Source organism: Palaemon carinicauda, chromosome 24, assembly GCF_036898095.1.
Source record: "Palaemon carinicauda isolate YSFRI2023 chromosome 24, ASM3689809v2, whole genome shotgun sequence".
Taxonomy (NCBI): Eukaryota; Metazoa; Arthropoda; class Malacostraca; order Decapoda; family Palaemonidae; genus Palaemon; species Palaemon carinicauda.
In genome coordinates, this window is record NC_090748.1 from 88,457,287 (window position 1) to 88,473,064 (window position 15,778).

Consider the following 15,778-nt stretch of genomic DNA (forward strand, 5'->3'; position numbering starts at 1 on the left):
TTTTCATGCGAGCGAAGCGAGCTAATGGCGGAAAAGAACCTTTATACAACGTCAAGGAGAATTCTGAGACCGGGGGATCGTTCAGACCGTCACACCGGTCTTCATTCTGAGCAAACATGGCGAAACCAACTTTGCCAATCACAAGACAGCAAAACCAACCTTGCGAATCACAAGACAGCAAAACCAACCTTGCCAATCACATTTTCAATGAAGTGTTACGTCACAGGTAACACTAAAACTAAGGTGGCGTTTGGTGGCTGCAGCACCAAAAAAATGTGATCAATGGCTACGTCACAATGACGTCACAGGTAACACTAACACTGGGGTGGCGTTTGGTGGCTGCAGCAGCAAAAAAGAAAAAAAAAATGTGATCAATGGCTATTTCCTTACCAACATCCTATGAGAAAAGGTGTTTTCGAAGATATTTTCAACCAGTGTACAGAATTTTCATCTCGCATTTTGAAAGTATATTCCATGAATTGATTTCTCGTAGTTGGTATTTACTTACGGTATTACTGACATACAAATAAGTTTACAAGTACACTTGGGTAACAAATTATTTAATTTTGGGGAATAAATAAAAATTTGATTTCAAAGACTTGATAATTTAGAGAGAATCACCAATGCCTCAATTATTTTGAGTTTTGATAGTTTAATTATGAGAAATCTATTCTAACGTTGTTAATGTTCATAAAATATTCTTATTTTAATTGTTCATTAGTTCTCTTTGTAGTTTATTTCCTTCCACACAGCTATTTTTCCCTGTTAAAGCCCTTAGGCTTATGGCATTCTGCTTTTCCAACTAGGGTAGCAGCTTGGCTAGTAGTAGTAGTAGTGTCATTGAGCAATTTAAGGCCTAGACACGATCTCTCTCTCTCTCTCTCTCTCTCTCTCTCTCTCTCTCTCTCTCTCTCTCTCTCTCTCCTGATCAACAGCTTCCAGAAGGATGGTATCCTAACTTTATGACCCAAAGTCGACAACAGTAATGACACATCAAAGTGAAAACTATTGAAAATACGTCTTTAGTAATTTTGAAATTATGAAAAAAAAAGTCAAAGTATTAAAAGTTTTGACGGAATATATATTCTACAACAAAATTAAAATACTAGATCCTTGCAGTAAAAAATAAAATAGCTACATTTTATTTTAATTTTTTTTTTTTTATACGAAATAGGCAAACGACAGCCGCACGTCATCTTATAAGTGGAGTTAACAAATTAAGAGAAAGGCGGGACACTGACTACATACCAAAGAATGGGGAAATGCATACTAAGCATAGTGAATATTATCATTATTATTTGCTAAGCTACAACCCTAGCTGGAAAAGCAGAATGCTTTAAGCCAAGGGGCCCCAACAGGGAAAATAGCCCAGTGAGGAAAGGAAACAAGAATAAATAAAATATTTTAAGAACAGTAACAATTAAAATAAACATTTCCTACATAAATTATAAAAACTTTAACAAAACAAGAGGAAGAGAAATCAGGTAGATTCAAGAAAACAAACAATTGACCTTACCATACGGGTTGAGATGGAAACAAACTTCCATTAAACGGAAATTTGCACGGCTCTTCCCTAGTCGAGGCTCGGTCTATATTGAGACGGCAGTGGCTCTGCGCTGCATAACCTACCCGGACTCAGCACTTGGTCATGTGTCCAAATATCCATAAATCAAACCTTCTACCCACTGACATGGTCATGAATCTACTATGAAACTTTTTCATTTCAAATATTGCTAAATATATATTGATCTAAAACAGACATTTTAAAAATATGGAAAAGAAAATTACCCAAAGTTATATATATATATACATATGTATATATATATATATATATATATATATATATATATATATATATATATATATATATATATATATATATATATATATATATATATATATATATTATGTATATATATATATATATATATATATATATATATATATATATATATATATATATATATTTTTGGGCTCAAGCCATGGCGTCCTGATGGAAGGTTCCTGTTTGGTAGCTTCCTTGGGTATAAGACTACTAAGATATTCCCAGAGAATTTAACCACAGGTTATCACAGAATTCTAACTTCTGGAGCGAGTATCTCAAAGGTTTCCCTTTAAGACATCGTAATACAACAGGGGACACGCATGCTTGGTCGTGCCACATAGCTATCTCCACCCCGAACAGAGTTAACGCTTCGGTGTGTAAGGGCTGAGAATAGCTGGGAGCCGTTCCACAGCTAATCTCACTCGTGGCTACTACTGATACTCGAGACGTAAACAAACGGACGCCATTGCTCTAATGACGTCACGCGCGTCTTTATCCTTTGTTTAGTAGCTGCCCTACTTAGACGGATTTTCCCTTGTGTGAACTTTATCGCTTTGCATCTTCGCTATGTCGTTACCTTCAGCCTCGCCTTCTTCTGGAAAGTTGAGTACAAGGTTCCAGTATTGTTTAATTAAGCTCTGGCCGTAAAGTAAATATTATTTCGCGAAATAATTGATGTTTTGTGGCAGAGCTGTGCCTCTACCGGACCCGCCATTTTATGGCGTCGTTGTTGTTTTGCATGTCTTATTTAGTTAGCCACAACAACGCTTCCGGCATTATATACTAATCGAATACATTAGTTTATTTAGTCTTCATAGCTAGGAACTTTTATATCGTGTTTAGACGCTTTTTATCGGTCATCGATTGACCTCATACCAGTCGGCTACTATAGCCCCCAGGCCAGGAGCCTATATACAAGTGTTCATGCATGATTTATCAGTGATCCTAGACTAAGTTATGAAGATAGTGGCATTATTATTTTACAATACTTTTGACTAGTGATGCAAATGTTTTCGCCTTCAGGGACCATATAGGGGATAGGCTAGTCAGTGATTCTTTCTAGCCTAACCTAACCTTAGGACCCCTATATGCTTCCTTCATCCCCTGCCTTGGCACTCCCTCTAATTAGCCTTGATCCCTTTTCTGAGTAAAGGGATTTATTGTCTAATAGAGTATTATATCGCCTCTCAGTCCTCCCTAAAGGAATGAACCCCCTTTAGGATTGCGTCTGAGAGTGAGGTTAGGCTAGCCTACCTCTATGGCTAGGATAGTCTACGACTTTCCTGCGATAGCGATACGTCTTCTTCCTTGCCTAGTTCAGGACTTTTAGCCCTGATCTAGGCCGGGTTAGGAAGGTTTCTCTGTTCCATGCTGAAACTGTACTCTTGCACCGTTTTAGCCGATCAGCCTAATCTTAGGTTAGGGAGTGTCCTCCCTTCCCTTTGTGGCCGCTCTGGTACAGAAACCCTTCCTGGGAAGACCCCTCTCTTCTCCCTCCCCACCTATCTCTTGTATAGCCTAGCCTATGCTTAGGTTAGTTTATACTCATCTGTCCCCTGTCCTACAAATCCTCCTTAGGGTGGATGAGTAGGGCTACCCGAGCTTCCCTGTGCTGTCCGCTCTGGTACATATACCTTCATAGTGTCCTATAAGGTTAGTTACTAGTGTAGCTCTGCATAGGGGAGTCTCCCCCCCCCCCCTCTTGGGTGTTCCCTAGTCCTCCCTTGGACTACCTGCTCCCGGTCCCTAGTGACCCCTGCTTATGGATGCTAGAGCCTGTCTCTATCATGGGTACACCCCCTCAGGGAGGGGGAGGGATGTCTGGAACCCTGACGGTACTTCCTGCATCCTTTCCCCCCTCCCCCTGTCTCTCTATCTATCCGGGTGCCGGTCTCTTGCCGCCTCTTCTGCCGGCAATACCTGCCTCCCTCTTGGTGACTTCCCTACCCTTGCCGCCAGCCCCCCGTGTACCGAGGGACTGCCGGCTGCCGCCGGCTACTACCGGCAGCTCTCCTACTCCTATCTAATCGTCCGCTTGCCGGTCGATCTCCGGAGTGCCGGCATATACTGCCGGCAACCCGATACTACCTGTACCATCCTTACCCCAGTCACCAATCCGGCATCCTCCGGCTGCCGGAGCCGCCGCTCCCTGCCGGCGTGCCGCCGTTGTGCCGGCGGCCGCCATCCTGGTATCTAACTGACTTTGAAAATTGTCTGTTCTACTGCCAGAATCTATGCTGGAGCGAGCTCCGGCGTGCCGGCGGCTTGCCGGATGCCCCGGAGGCGTCAAGAATACTTGCACCCCCTCTCTGTAGCTATCATAAGACTAAGATAGCCCTACCTTGCAAATAGATAAGCTGCTCTGCTTCTAAGATCAGTACCTAGTACTGCTCTATTCGTGATCATGCTGTCTCTTTGCATTCTTCTATTTCCAGCATGCTATGTGCATCTTAGCGCGGCTAGTTGCCAGAAGCAGTTACCCTTAATGAGGCCTTCTGGCTCTTATCTGGGAACCGAATGAATTCGATCCCAACCTTGTCCTTGGCTTTCCATGGAGTTCCAATATAATGGGAATCCTAGGAAACTATATCCAATGATCTCGGTCATTTGGATTATCCCAGGACCAAGCCTATGGTAACCAGCCGGGCGAGATGCATGGAGCGTGTTCTCCTTTACTGTTTCATTCTCTATGCATCACACCTTCTTTAAGTTAAAATTAATGATTAATATTAACTTAATTTAAGAGCCATTCCTATGACTCCCCCATACTCATTTTCTCTTTCTTCCACAGGAGGAGCAGATGAAGTGCGATTTCGCCTACTGTGCTGTGAAACGCTCGCAGTTTTACGGACATACGGCGTGCAGGACTCACGCCCCTTGCTCAGACAAGAAAGGGGATTGGAAGTTCTGGAATCCACTGGAATGTACGGTCTGCCAGGCCTACCTAGTTGAGGCCTTCCATAACCCTCCCTCAGCGGAGGTTAGAGACATTGCTCGTGAAAAACTGCGCAAGTGGGTGCGTGGTTTTCAGAGAAATGCTACTGGACCGTACCTGGCCACCGAAGAACTGAGGTCCCTGTTGTTCCCTAAGGCCTCCCCTGACTCAGTGGTTCCAAAGGAAGCAATCCCCACTGTCCAAATTACGGTGGAACCTGATGTGGTCATGGCTCAGTCCATGCACGAGTGTCGTTTAGATTCCGAGGATGATGAACAGATCTCTGACGTCTCGGAAGACACGGAGAAGACGCTTATGGCTCAAGGAGCCGAAGAGGACGAAGACAAGGTGGAATACACCGAGTCGGAGATTGGAGCTACTCCCTCGTCCATCCCTCCGCCTACTCCTACACCGACGGAAATGTCCATCCCGTCTACCTCCTCGACCCCGGATCCTTCCTCTTCTACCCAAGAACTGATCCGACTGATTAGAGCTGTCATGGACGACAGACTGAAGGAGAACCAGGAGTCCATCAGGTCTATGATTGGATCCAGAGACCCGAAGAAGATCTCGGTCAAGGATCTCCCAGCTTGCTCTCATGCCAACCCGTGGAGGTATGCAGAGCATATGGTTATTGCGACCGGCAGGATCTTTGTTAGTGACAAAATCGGCACGGTCCCGTTGGAAGATGTGGAGTTCTTCCCAAGCTTCGAGGCCTACCCGGACTGTTACGTCCGGCTTCGTTCCGAACCTGCCTCGAAGGAGGAGACCGAACCTAAAGAAGAGATAGTGTTCGATCTCGCAAAGGCCCAGGCTATGCTAGCCTCCGCATTTAAGAGCAGGGGCTTTACCTGCTCTAAGCTTCCTGCCTTGAGCAAGAAGCATCCTACATATGTCGCACCTGACACTGCGATTCTTCCATTTTTGGAAAAGGCCTTGGCTGCATGCCTTAAAGCGGCGGAAGAAGGGAAACCCTGCCCTGCACTGGAGGAGTGCAGACCCTTCTCCATCGTGACACCCCCTGACACTAGACAATGGAAAGATGTCCAACATACTTTCGTCGTGGGTAGGCTCGATCCTGACGTCGCCGGACGTCAGTTTAATGAAGACCTCCCTAAGCTCAATGATCACCTCCTTCGCCGGGAACAAGACACGAAGGAGAGGCTTGCGGCATCTCTTTCTCATCAAGTCCAACTTGAAGTTATGGCCTGTGACACAGCAGTACCCGATCACTACATGGTACTGGCCAAATCCCACTTACTCACGGTAATGAAGGACTTGTACCATTTCATAAAGGCTCGTAGAGCCTGTCGTGAATTCGTGTTTGTCGGTGCCACCGTGAAACACGAACCCCGGAGGCTGATTTCCTCCAACATCTGGGGAAAGCACCTGTTTCCTTCTGACCTTGTCAAGGAAATAACTGACAGAGCCGCCACGGAGAATAGGAACCTTCTCCACAAGTGGGGCATGTCCAGAAAAAGGAAAACCTCTCAGGACGATGGACCTCAGCCTAAGAGGAAACCTCAGAAGCCGAAACCCCAGCAACGTCAACAACGACGTCAGTTTCCGGGACCCGCTACCTCCCAAGTGGTTGCCCAACCACAACAGACCTTTCAATTGGTCCCCCAACCGGTGTTGTCACAGTCACCGGTCTTCACCCCTGCCTTTGAGCAGCCATCCACTACCTTTCATGCCAGAGGTAGAGGCTCGTCCAGGGGTGCAAGCAGAGACGCCTCTCGTCGTCCCTCCAGAGGTAGAGGAGGAAAGGGAGCTAGCGGCCGAGGCAACAAGTCCTCGGGACACCAGAAGCAATGAAGTGCTTCCGGTGGGAGGAAGACTCCGCCAATTCCAGGATCGTTGGACCTTCGATCCTTGGGCACACAGCATCATCAAGAACGGTCTAGGCTGGAGTTGGGTGCAACCACCCCCAATCTTCCAGCGGTTCTTTCAACAATCGACCCCCATTCTGGAAGAATATGTTCTAGACCTCTTGAACAAGAAGGTGATAAGGAAGGTAAAGTCCACCAGGTTCCAAGGGAGACTGTTTTGCGTTCCCAAGAAGGACTCAAGACAAGCTCAGAGTCATTCTGGACTTATCCCCCCTCAACAAGTTCATAGAGAACAACAAATTCAAGATGCTGACGCTTCAACAAATAAGGACCCTTCTGCCTCAAGGTTCCTACACGGTCTCTATAGACCTGGCGGATGCCTATTGGCACATTCCAATGAACCATCACGCTTCCTCCTACCTAGGATTTCGACTCCAAAGAAAAAGCTACGCCTTCCGGGCCATGCCATTCGGCCTCAATGTGGCCCCTCGGATCTTCACAAAGCTGGCGGATGCCATAGTACAACAGCTCCGCCTAAGAAACGTCCAGGTGATGGCCTACCTCGACGACTGGCTAGTCTGGGCTCCATCGCCCGAAGAGTGTACAAAGTCTTGCGACGAAGTTACCCAGTACCTAGAACACCTGGGATTCAAGATCAACGAGAAGAAATCTCGCCTCTCTCCGGCTCAGAAGTTTCAGTGGCTGGGAATCCACTGGAATCTTCAGTCACACCGCCTTTCCATCCCCCAGAAGAAAAGGAAGGAAATAGCAGGGTCTGTCAAGCGACTACTGAAATCCAAACGCATTTCAAGACGACAGCAGGAACGAGTTCTAGGCTCTCTACAATTCGCCTCAGTGACAAACCCAGTGCTTCGTGCACAGCTAAAGGATGCCGCGGGAGTCTGGAGACGATCGGCATCCATCGCTCGAAGAGACCTCAAGAGACGGCTTCCAAACAGACTTCGACGCCTCCTAAAGCCGTGGTCGGAAGCAATGGCCCTGAAAAGGTCCATTCCTCTCCAACACCCTCCTCCATCACTCAACATCCACACGGATGCCTCACTGGAGGGCTGGGGAGGTCACTCCCACCTGAAACAAGCTCAAGGGACCTGGTCTCCACTATTCAAGACGTTCCACATAAACATCTTGGAGGCCATGGCGGTCCTTCTTACTCTGAAGAAGCTATCCCCGCCGCCCTCGATCCACATCCGTCTAACCCTAGACAACTCGGTGGTAGTTCGTTGTCTCAATCGCCAGGGCTCAAGATCGCCCCAGATAAATCAGGTGCTTCTCCCAATCTTCCGTCTGGCGGAGAAGAAGAAGTGGCACCTGTCTGCAGTTCACCTACAAGGATTCCGCAACGTGACAGCGGATGCTCTATCTCGGACAAACCCGATAGAGTCGGAATGGTCTCTAGACGCAAGATCATTCTCCTTCATCTCTCATCAAGTCCCAGAACTTCAGATAGATCTCTTTGCAACGAGCGACAACAATCAACTTCCTCTGTACGTAGCCCCGTACGAGGACCCCAAAGCAGAAGCGGTGGACGCCATGTCACTGGACTGGAACAGATGGTCGAAGATATACCTGTTCCCTCCCACCAACCTTCTGTTGAAAGTCCTCTCCAAACTGAGAACCTTCAAAGGGACAGCGGCCCTAGTGGCTCCCAAGTGGCCCCGGAGCAACTGGTACCCCCTGGTCCTGGAGCTGCAGCCCAAGCTGATCCCTCTCCCGGGCCCAGCTCTCTCTCAACAAGTACAGAAGTCGACTGTCTTCGCTTCACCATCGAAAATCAAGGACCTTCATCTCATGATTTTCTCTCCCTTGCCGCAAAGAAGAGGTTTGGGATCTCGAAGAAAAGTCTAGACTTCCTAGAGGAATACAAGACCGAATCCACGAGACGGCAATATGAATCATCCTGGAGGAAATGGGTCTCCTTTGTTAAAGCAAAAAATCCTAAAGAAATCACCATTGATTTCTGTATGTCCTTCTTCATTCACCTTCATGGACAAGGATTAGCAGCCAATACGATTTCAACCTGCAAATCGGCTTTGACTAGACCAATTCTATATGCTTTCCAAATTGATCTGTCCAACGACATCTTTAACAAACTGCCGAAAGCATGTGCTCGCCTACGCCCAGCACCCCCTCCGAAACCGATCTCCTGGTCACTAGACAAGGTGCTCCATTTCGCCTCCAACTTGGACAATGATTCATGCCCCCTCAAGGATCTGACTCAGAAAGTTATATTTTTATTTGCTCTCGCCTCGGGAGCTCGAGTCAGCGAAATAGTGGCATTATCAAGAGAAGAGGGACACATCCTGTTTGCTGATTCAGGAGAAGTGACCCTCTCTCCTGATCCGACGTTTCTCGCCAAAAATGAATTACCCACCAAAAGATGGGGCCCTTGGAGAATATGCCCCCTGAAGGAGGATGTCTCTCTATGTCCAGTAGAGAGCCTCAAGGTCTATCTTCGCAGAACTTCAAACTTTGGTGGAGGCCAACTCTTCAAAGGAGAAACATCGGGCAGCGACCTGTCACTGAAACAATTAAGAGCGAAAATCACCTACTTCATTCGCAGAGCGGATCCGAACAGTACACCCGCTGGTCATGATCCTAGAAAAGTGGCATCTTCTCTGAACTTCTTTCAGAGCATGGACTTTGAGAGCCTTAAAAACTTTACGGGCTGGAAGTCCTCGCGAGTTTTCTTTAAACATTATGCGAAACAAGTGCACGAAATCAAACATTTTGTGGTAGCCGCAGGTAGTGTTATGAAACCTGCACCTAACTCTGCGTAGAACAGTGAGTTACTTGGGACTCTAACTCTTCGGGTGCCTATGTTGACCCTCGAGTGATTCATAGTGATGTCTAAAAACACTTAGTGCTTTTATAACTGTTCTTATCCCAGGTGAAATGTCATAGTGTCACACAAGTGCCGCATGCCTTGAGCATGATGTGTTATTTAAAGACTTGCGTTCCTCGAGAACGAGTACCTACTAATCCTGAAATTCCCTTTCAGATTCAAGAGCAAGCCTTTATTTCTATGTACATTATTATTACTGTAAATGAACTTTACTTTTGCTGTAAATTATTTAATTTCTGCATTGTGAAATAAAATTTCTATTTTATTACTTATGCGTCTCTTTCAGCTCCTACTTACTATGAAATACATACTGTCATAGTTTTATTTATTCCTCCTTTCTTATGGTCATGAAGAATTTAAGATGTCTATTCCTAAATTATATTCACCTTGTCTCAGTAAGGTTCCTACACGAATACTTACTTCTGATAATCAGGAGATGAACTCTACACACAGTGCCCAACCACCACTGGCCTACTTCAGAATGTTCCTATACAAATATCAAACATTCTGCTTCATCTCTAAGCTCTTAAAAGTTCTTCTGTCAAGATGAATAGCCCTTCAATACCACTTTGACGTCGGCATAGCCCATGGGAACTTCCTACCAATGGGGGGCAGGATATTTCGTTCCTATGGTTCTTACCTAAGATTACTTTGCTGTTTTGTCAATGCCTAGGCACTTAACTCTGGGGGAAAATCTACCACGATACATTGATTCTCTGGTACTCTTCCATCAGGACGCCATGGCTTGAGCCCAAAAAACGGATTTTGAGCGAAGCGAAAAATCTATTTTTGGGTGAGATAGCCATGGCGTCCTGATGGACCCTCCCTACTACTTCGTTCAGTTTGTTCCCACCCTACACAATTGTATCATGGTGATGGGCAGCAACTGGCGCCAGGATAAAGACGCGCGTGACGTCATTAGAGCAATGGCGTCCGTTTGTTTACGTCTCGAGTATCAGTAGTAGCCACGAGTGAGATTAGCTGTGGAACGGCTCCCAGCTATTCTCAGCCCTTACACACCGAAGCGTTAACTCTGTTCGGGGTGGAGATAGCTATGTGGCACGACCAAGCATGCGTGTCCCCTGTTGTATTACGATGTCTTAAAGGGAAACCTTTGAGATACTCGCTCCAGAAGTTAGAATTCTGTGATAACCTGTGGTTAAATTCTCTGGGAATATCTTAGTAGTCTTATACCCAAGGAAGCTACCAAACAGGAACCTTCCATCAGGACGCCATGGCTATCTCACCCAAAAATAGATTTTTCGCTTCGCTCAAAATCCGTTATATATATTATGTATATATATATATATATATATATGTGTATATATATATAAATATATATATATGTATGTATATATATGTATGTATATATATGTATATATATATATATATATATATATATATATATATATATATATATATATATATATATATATATATATATATATGTATATATATATGTATGTATATATATGTGTATATATACATATATAATGTATACTCGTATATATATATATATATATATATATATATATATATATATATATATATATATATATATATATATATATATATATATATAATATATAGCTTAACCTTTAACATATATACTTGTAGGTCTATACGAGAGAGAGAGAGAGAGAGAGAGAGAGAGAGAGAGAGAGAGAGAGAGAGAGAGAGAGAGAGAGAGAGAGAGAGAGAGAGAATTTAAAGGTGAAATTACATCTTGGACAAGAAGCTCAACTGGATTAATCAAATGACCATGCAAAGCTATTGAGATCAGTCAGGAATTTCTTGACATGGGACATAGGCCAGGGGTGCTCCTATGCCTGCCACCCGAGTCATTGATCCTATCCAAGAACTATCCACACCTTTCTTGTCAATTTGTTTTCTAGACCTAGTATAAATAAATTTTAATTTCATGGAGTTATAGACACTTTTAAGGGTTTTTTTTTTTTTTTTTTTACGAGACGTAATAAATGTTAAATGAAATTGACATGTTCATAACAGTAATTATGGTACTTAATATTTCTAGCCAAACGAACTATAAATTCTTCCAGATTGTTTTCTTAAGTCTTATCCATTACTCGCCATCATTATTAGCCCAAACCACATTTCTACGAGTTTCCCGGATCTTTTCGGTTTGAGTGCCTATCGAATTTAAATGTTTTTTTTTATTCCAAAGTATGTATTTTGATGTGGAAAACCGTAAAATGATAACCATTTTGTGGAGAAACCAATACTTATGTGTTTATGTTGTATTTTTGTTTCAGAAATCAGTGTTGACTATGAAGTATAATTTAGAGTGGTTATTTAAAAACATCAAAACAGAATTGGATGCAGTCAAATTTTTCCAGGAGAACAAAATTATACCAGCAAATAAGAAGTGCAGAAGGAAGCATGATATGGTATTTAAATAATGTGCTGGAAATGTTGTATGGCGATGTAGTAAATCGGCATGCGGTCAAGAACGCCTTTCAGTTCGCAAAGATACGTGGTTGGAGGATTCAACGTTACCACTGAAGAAAATAATTATTTTCATATATTCATGGTCTAAGGAGTACATAACAATAGATTTTTGCATTGAAGAGCTTGGAATTAGCAAGGACACAGCAGTGGATTTCAACAATTATCTTAGAAAGGTAAGTTAGTGTATCGGAACCTAACGGAACCTAACGGAACCTAACCTAACCTAAACTTAACCTAACCTAACCTATTCTTGTTTTTTCTATTTCAGGTTTGTGCAGAAACAATACTGAAAGACCCAATAATTATTGGCGGAGAAAACAAAACTGTGGAAATAGACGAAATGTACTACAGCAAACGGAAATATAACGGGAAGAGAATTGCCGGAACAATGGGTCTTCGGAGGAATCTACAGAGAAACAAAGGAAGTATTTTTGTATGCTGTTGAAAACAGAAATGCCTCAACCCTGACTGAATGCATTAAAAAGAACATCTACCCTGGTACAACCATAATAAGCGATCAATGGAAAGCGTACAGTGGAATTGAACAACTGAAAGGGTATAATTTCCAACATCTCACTGTAAACCATAGTGAAAATTTCGTGGATCCTACAACAGGTGCACACACTCAAACGATTGAGAGCCTATGGCATAGCTTAAAAATGAAAAAAAAAAAGTCAGGGAGGTACTCATCGACAAATGATAGATTCATATGTATGTGAGTTTGCGTGGAGAAAGCGCACAGAGAAATCGCAGCATTTCAGTAAGATATTGATTGATATAAGCCAATTTAAGTGTTAATAAATAATTTCTCCACAAAATGGTTATCATTTTTGGGTTTTCCACATCAAAATACATACATTGGAATAAAAAAAACATTAAAATTCGATAGGCACTCAAACCGAAAAGACCCCCAAAGATCATTGGTTTAGACCAATAATGATGGTTAGAAATCCATAAACCCACCAAACCTGTTGGAAAGCATATATGGTTTGTGTATTTGGCGTGAATTTAGTTTAGAATGATCTATAATCTGTATAATATCCCTTAATTTGTCTTCGCTGTGGTTCGCTTCGCCATCAACTGATTATTCTTGACAGGCTTGCATGATACTTGCATGCGGTACTACATGGAAGCGCTGAGAACGCTACCATGTGGGGGATTATTTCATGGGATATATTTGACCGGTAAATGTGTAGGAGAGCTCCGCGGAAGATCTTGAAGAATTTAAACACCTACAATTCACTATTATATCATATTGAACGCTTATATAATAGTCAATATATGAGCAGCTTCTATTTAACGAAGATATTCGTGTGTATAGTTATGTTTCACTTGGATTTTTTCTAAGTGTTTGTTTTTGTTTACTGTGTGATGTCTTGGCTAAAATGAGCTGTTTCACCGCCTTACTGCGTATGGCAGACTAGTTCTCAATGCTATTCTAACCAATAACAGGTGTTTTCTTGACGTCACACTGTTTGAAAACCAATCATGGCGGTTTTTACAAATCTAGCCAATGCTGACACTTATTACTTCACTTATCCCTGCTATTTTTCCACCAGTTACCACAGTTTACGTGAAGTTCAGCGGAGGAATATTTTTGCACATCTCGGATCTCCCTTCAAACTGAAAAGCTCATTTTGCCGTGAAGTATGGAGCAATTAGCAGGACCTTCATCCCGTTCCGACTGTGTCACTTGTGACAATTGCTAATTGCATTTGCTCAACGTCATGGTTTGATTTTGGCAGAGAAAAAGTGCCCTAATTGTGAAAATGTGTGCCGTATAGATTACAACAAATTAGCATTCCGGTGTGATCGTAGTGTGGTTACTCGTGGGAAAAGGAAGAGGAGGTGCAATTTTTTCGTGTCTTGTTTCAAAGGTACATGGTTTGGAAACGCAAAGTTAGATATTGAGACTAATTTGAAGTTTGTGTTCCTTTTTTTGCAAAAGGCGTTTTCATTTGAATTTGTTTCGTTTGAACTGAAACTCAATAATCACACTATCGTTGATTGGAGTTCGTTTTGCCGTGAGGTGCTTATTTCTTGGGGTCTGAGACGTTCTCGGAAAATTGGAGGCCCTGGATTAACCGTTGAAATTGATGAATCAAAATTTGGCAAGCGCAAGTACAATGTCGGACGCGTCATAGAGGGTCAGTGGGTGTTTGGTGGTATCTGCCGTAAAACCCGGGATTTATTTTTTGTGCCGGTGCAAGACCGCTCCGCTGAAACATTACTGGCTATTATCCGCCAGTATATAGCAGAAGGTACCACGGTGATATCGGATTGTTGGAAGGCATATAATTGTTTAGAAAAAGAAGGTTATAAGCACCTCACGGTTAATCATAGTGTTAATTTTGTTGACCCAGTTACAGGTGCTCATACTAACACCATAGAACGTACCTGGAGAGGCACCAAGGCCCTGGTCCCCAAATACGGAAGAAGAAAAGGTCATTTTGTAGGGTATTTGGCCGTGGCCTACTTTAAATTGGCCATAACTGATCCTGCCAAAAGACTTCATCACTTCCTCCTGGCAGCAGCAGATTTGTATCCACCTACACCATAACAGTAAGGTATGTGGTAGTTTGCAGTTTACGTTAACATTGTGTAACCTCAGTAATAGTCAAAATATCAACGATCAAACTCATGCTACTCGTCTTCCCTGAATTTTCTAAGTCTGTTGTTATTGTTGACTGTGTCTTATTTTTGCTCAAATGAGCCCTGTAACCACTATAATCCGCACACAAACTAGTGCACTATGACGCCCCCCCCCCCCCCCCCCCCCGGTAGGCCTAGGTAGGGGTACAGGGCCCCATAGGCTAGGTTAGGTGGATGTCTTAGGTGCGGTGGTCCCCTGAAAATTACTGTGGCCTTAAGGGGGGGGTCGCAGGGGGGGCTGAGCCCCCCGGTAGGCCTAGGTAGGGGTACATGGCCCCCAGGGTAGGGTAGGTAGTTGTATTAGGTTCGGTAGTGCCCCGAAAAATCACTTTTCTCCTCCTCCCCCCACCCAAAAACCCCGCTTCCCACTGGGGTCCCCCATAATTGTAGTAGTAGGTTTATGCTTACATTTTCTGTGTAAGAGTTAGGTGGTTGTAGGAGGATTATCTCACAGTTTCAAGGTAACTGTAGCTCTAATTTACTGTTTTTTTTCGTTTTCTACTTTTAGAAACTTTTAAATTGAGCGCGGAGGTCTCCTACACAATTACCATTTGACCTTCAGATAAGCGACAACAGCAATATAGTATACAGAGTGTTATAAATAAATTAAACCCCGAAACTGATGTAATAACAATAAATTACAGACAGATTGAACGTCACTGGGGGGGGGGGTTAATTACCGAAGGAGTTAATTTCGGGGAAAAATTCTGGCCACATAGTAAAATCAAACTAAGAATGAGGGTTTTTACTGCAAATGAGCTCCCAATAATATTTTCAATTTGCATTTAATTTGTAAAACCACCTAGAAAATAACCGATGTAAAATCGTGAATATATATGTACTGATATGAGACTTTTTTGCGTTATACGGATGTTTGGAATGAACTTTCTGGGGCAGACAACCTTGGAAAGGAGAGGGGGGGGGGGGGTTAATGACAAAGTGAAAGGGTCAAACAAGTTTGAGAATCAGTGTAGGGAGTAGTAAAAAGGGTTGTTTCATAACAAAATCATCTGGGTATTAATGTATAATTATCCAAGTTCTTAATTTGGGTAGTTTGTAGCGCTACGACCAAGCGTTCTAATTTGCTTATTATCGCTCCGACTTATCTTGTATAGAATAAAAAAGTTTGGAAATGGTCTACGGATCTTAAATATGTGCTTAAACGCACACTTCTATGTTTTTTGCCGAAAACCCTAAATTACCTG

The 15,778-nt window shown here is 43.3% G+C and overlaps 1 protein-coding gene across 1 annotated transcript; it reads left to right on the forward strand.

The window, feature by feature from the left end:
* The first annotated feature begins 296 nt into the window (after positions 1-296).
* On the forward strand, positions 297-14,481 carry LOC137618474 (uncharacterized). Its single transcript, XM_068348635.1, has 4 exons — positions 297-308; positions 11,726-11,860; positions 12,190-12,346; positions 13,658-14,481. The coding sequence occupies exons 1-4, from the start codon at positions 297-299 to the stop codon at positions 14,479-14,481; spliced, it is 1,128 nt and encodes a 375-aa protein (XP_068204736.1).
* Positions 14,482-15,778: the final 1,297 nt, after the last annotated feature.

Bases quoted from the DNA above. Each gene is read 5' to 3' on its own strand.
- LOC137618474 (XM_068348635.1), top strand. The intron at 11,861-12,189 runs GTATTTAAATAA...TTTCTATTTCAG, and splicing joins GCAGAAGGAAGCATGATATG to GTTTGTGCAGAAACAATACT. The intron at 12,347-13,657 runs GTATTTTTGTAT...GTCATGGTTTGA, and splicing joins TCTACAGAGAAACAAAGGAA to TTTTGGCAGAGAAAAAGTGC.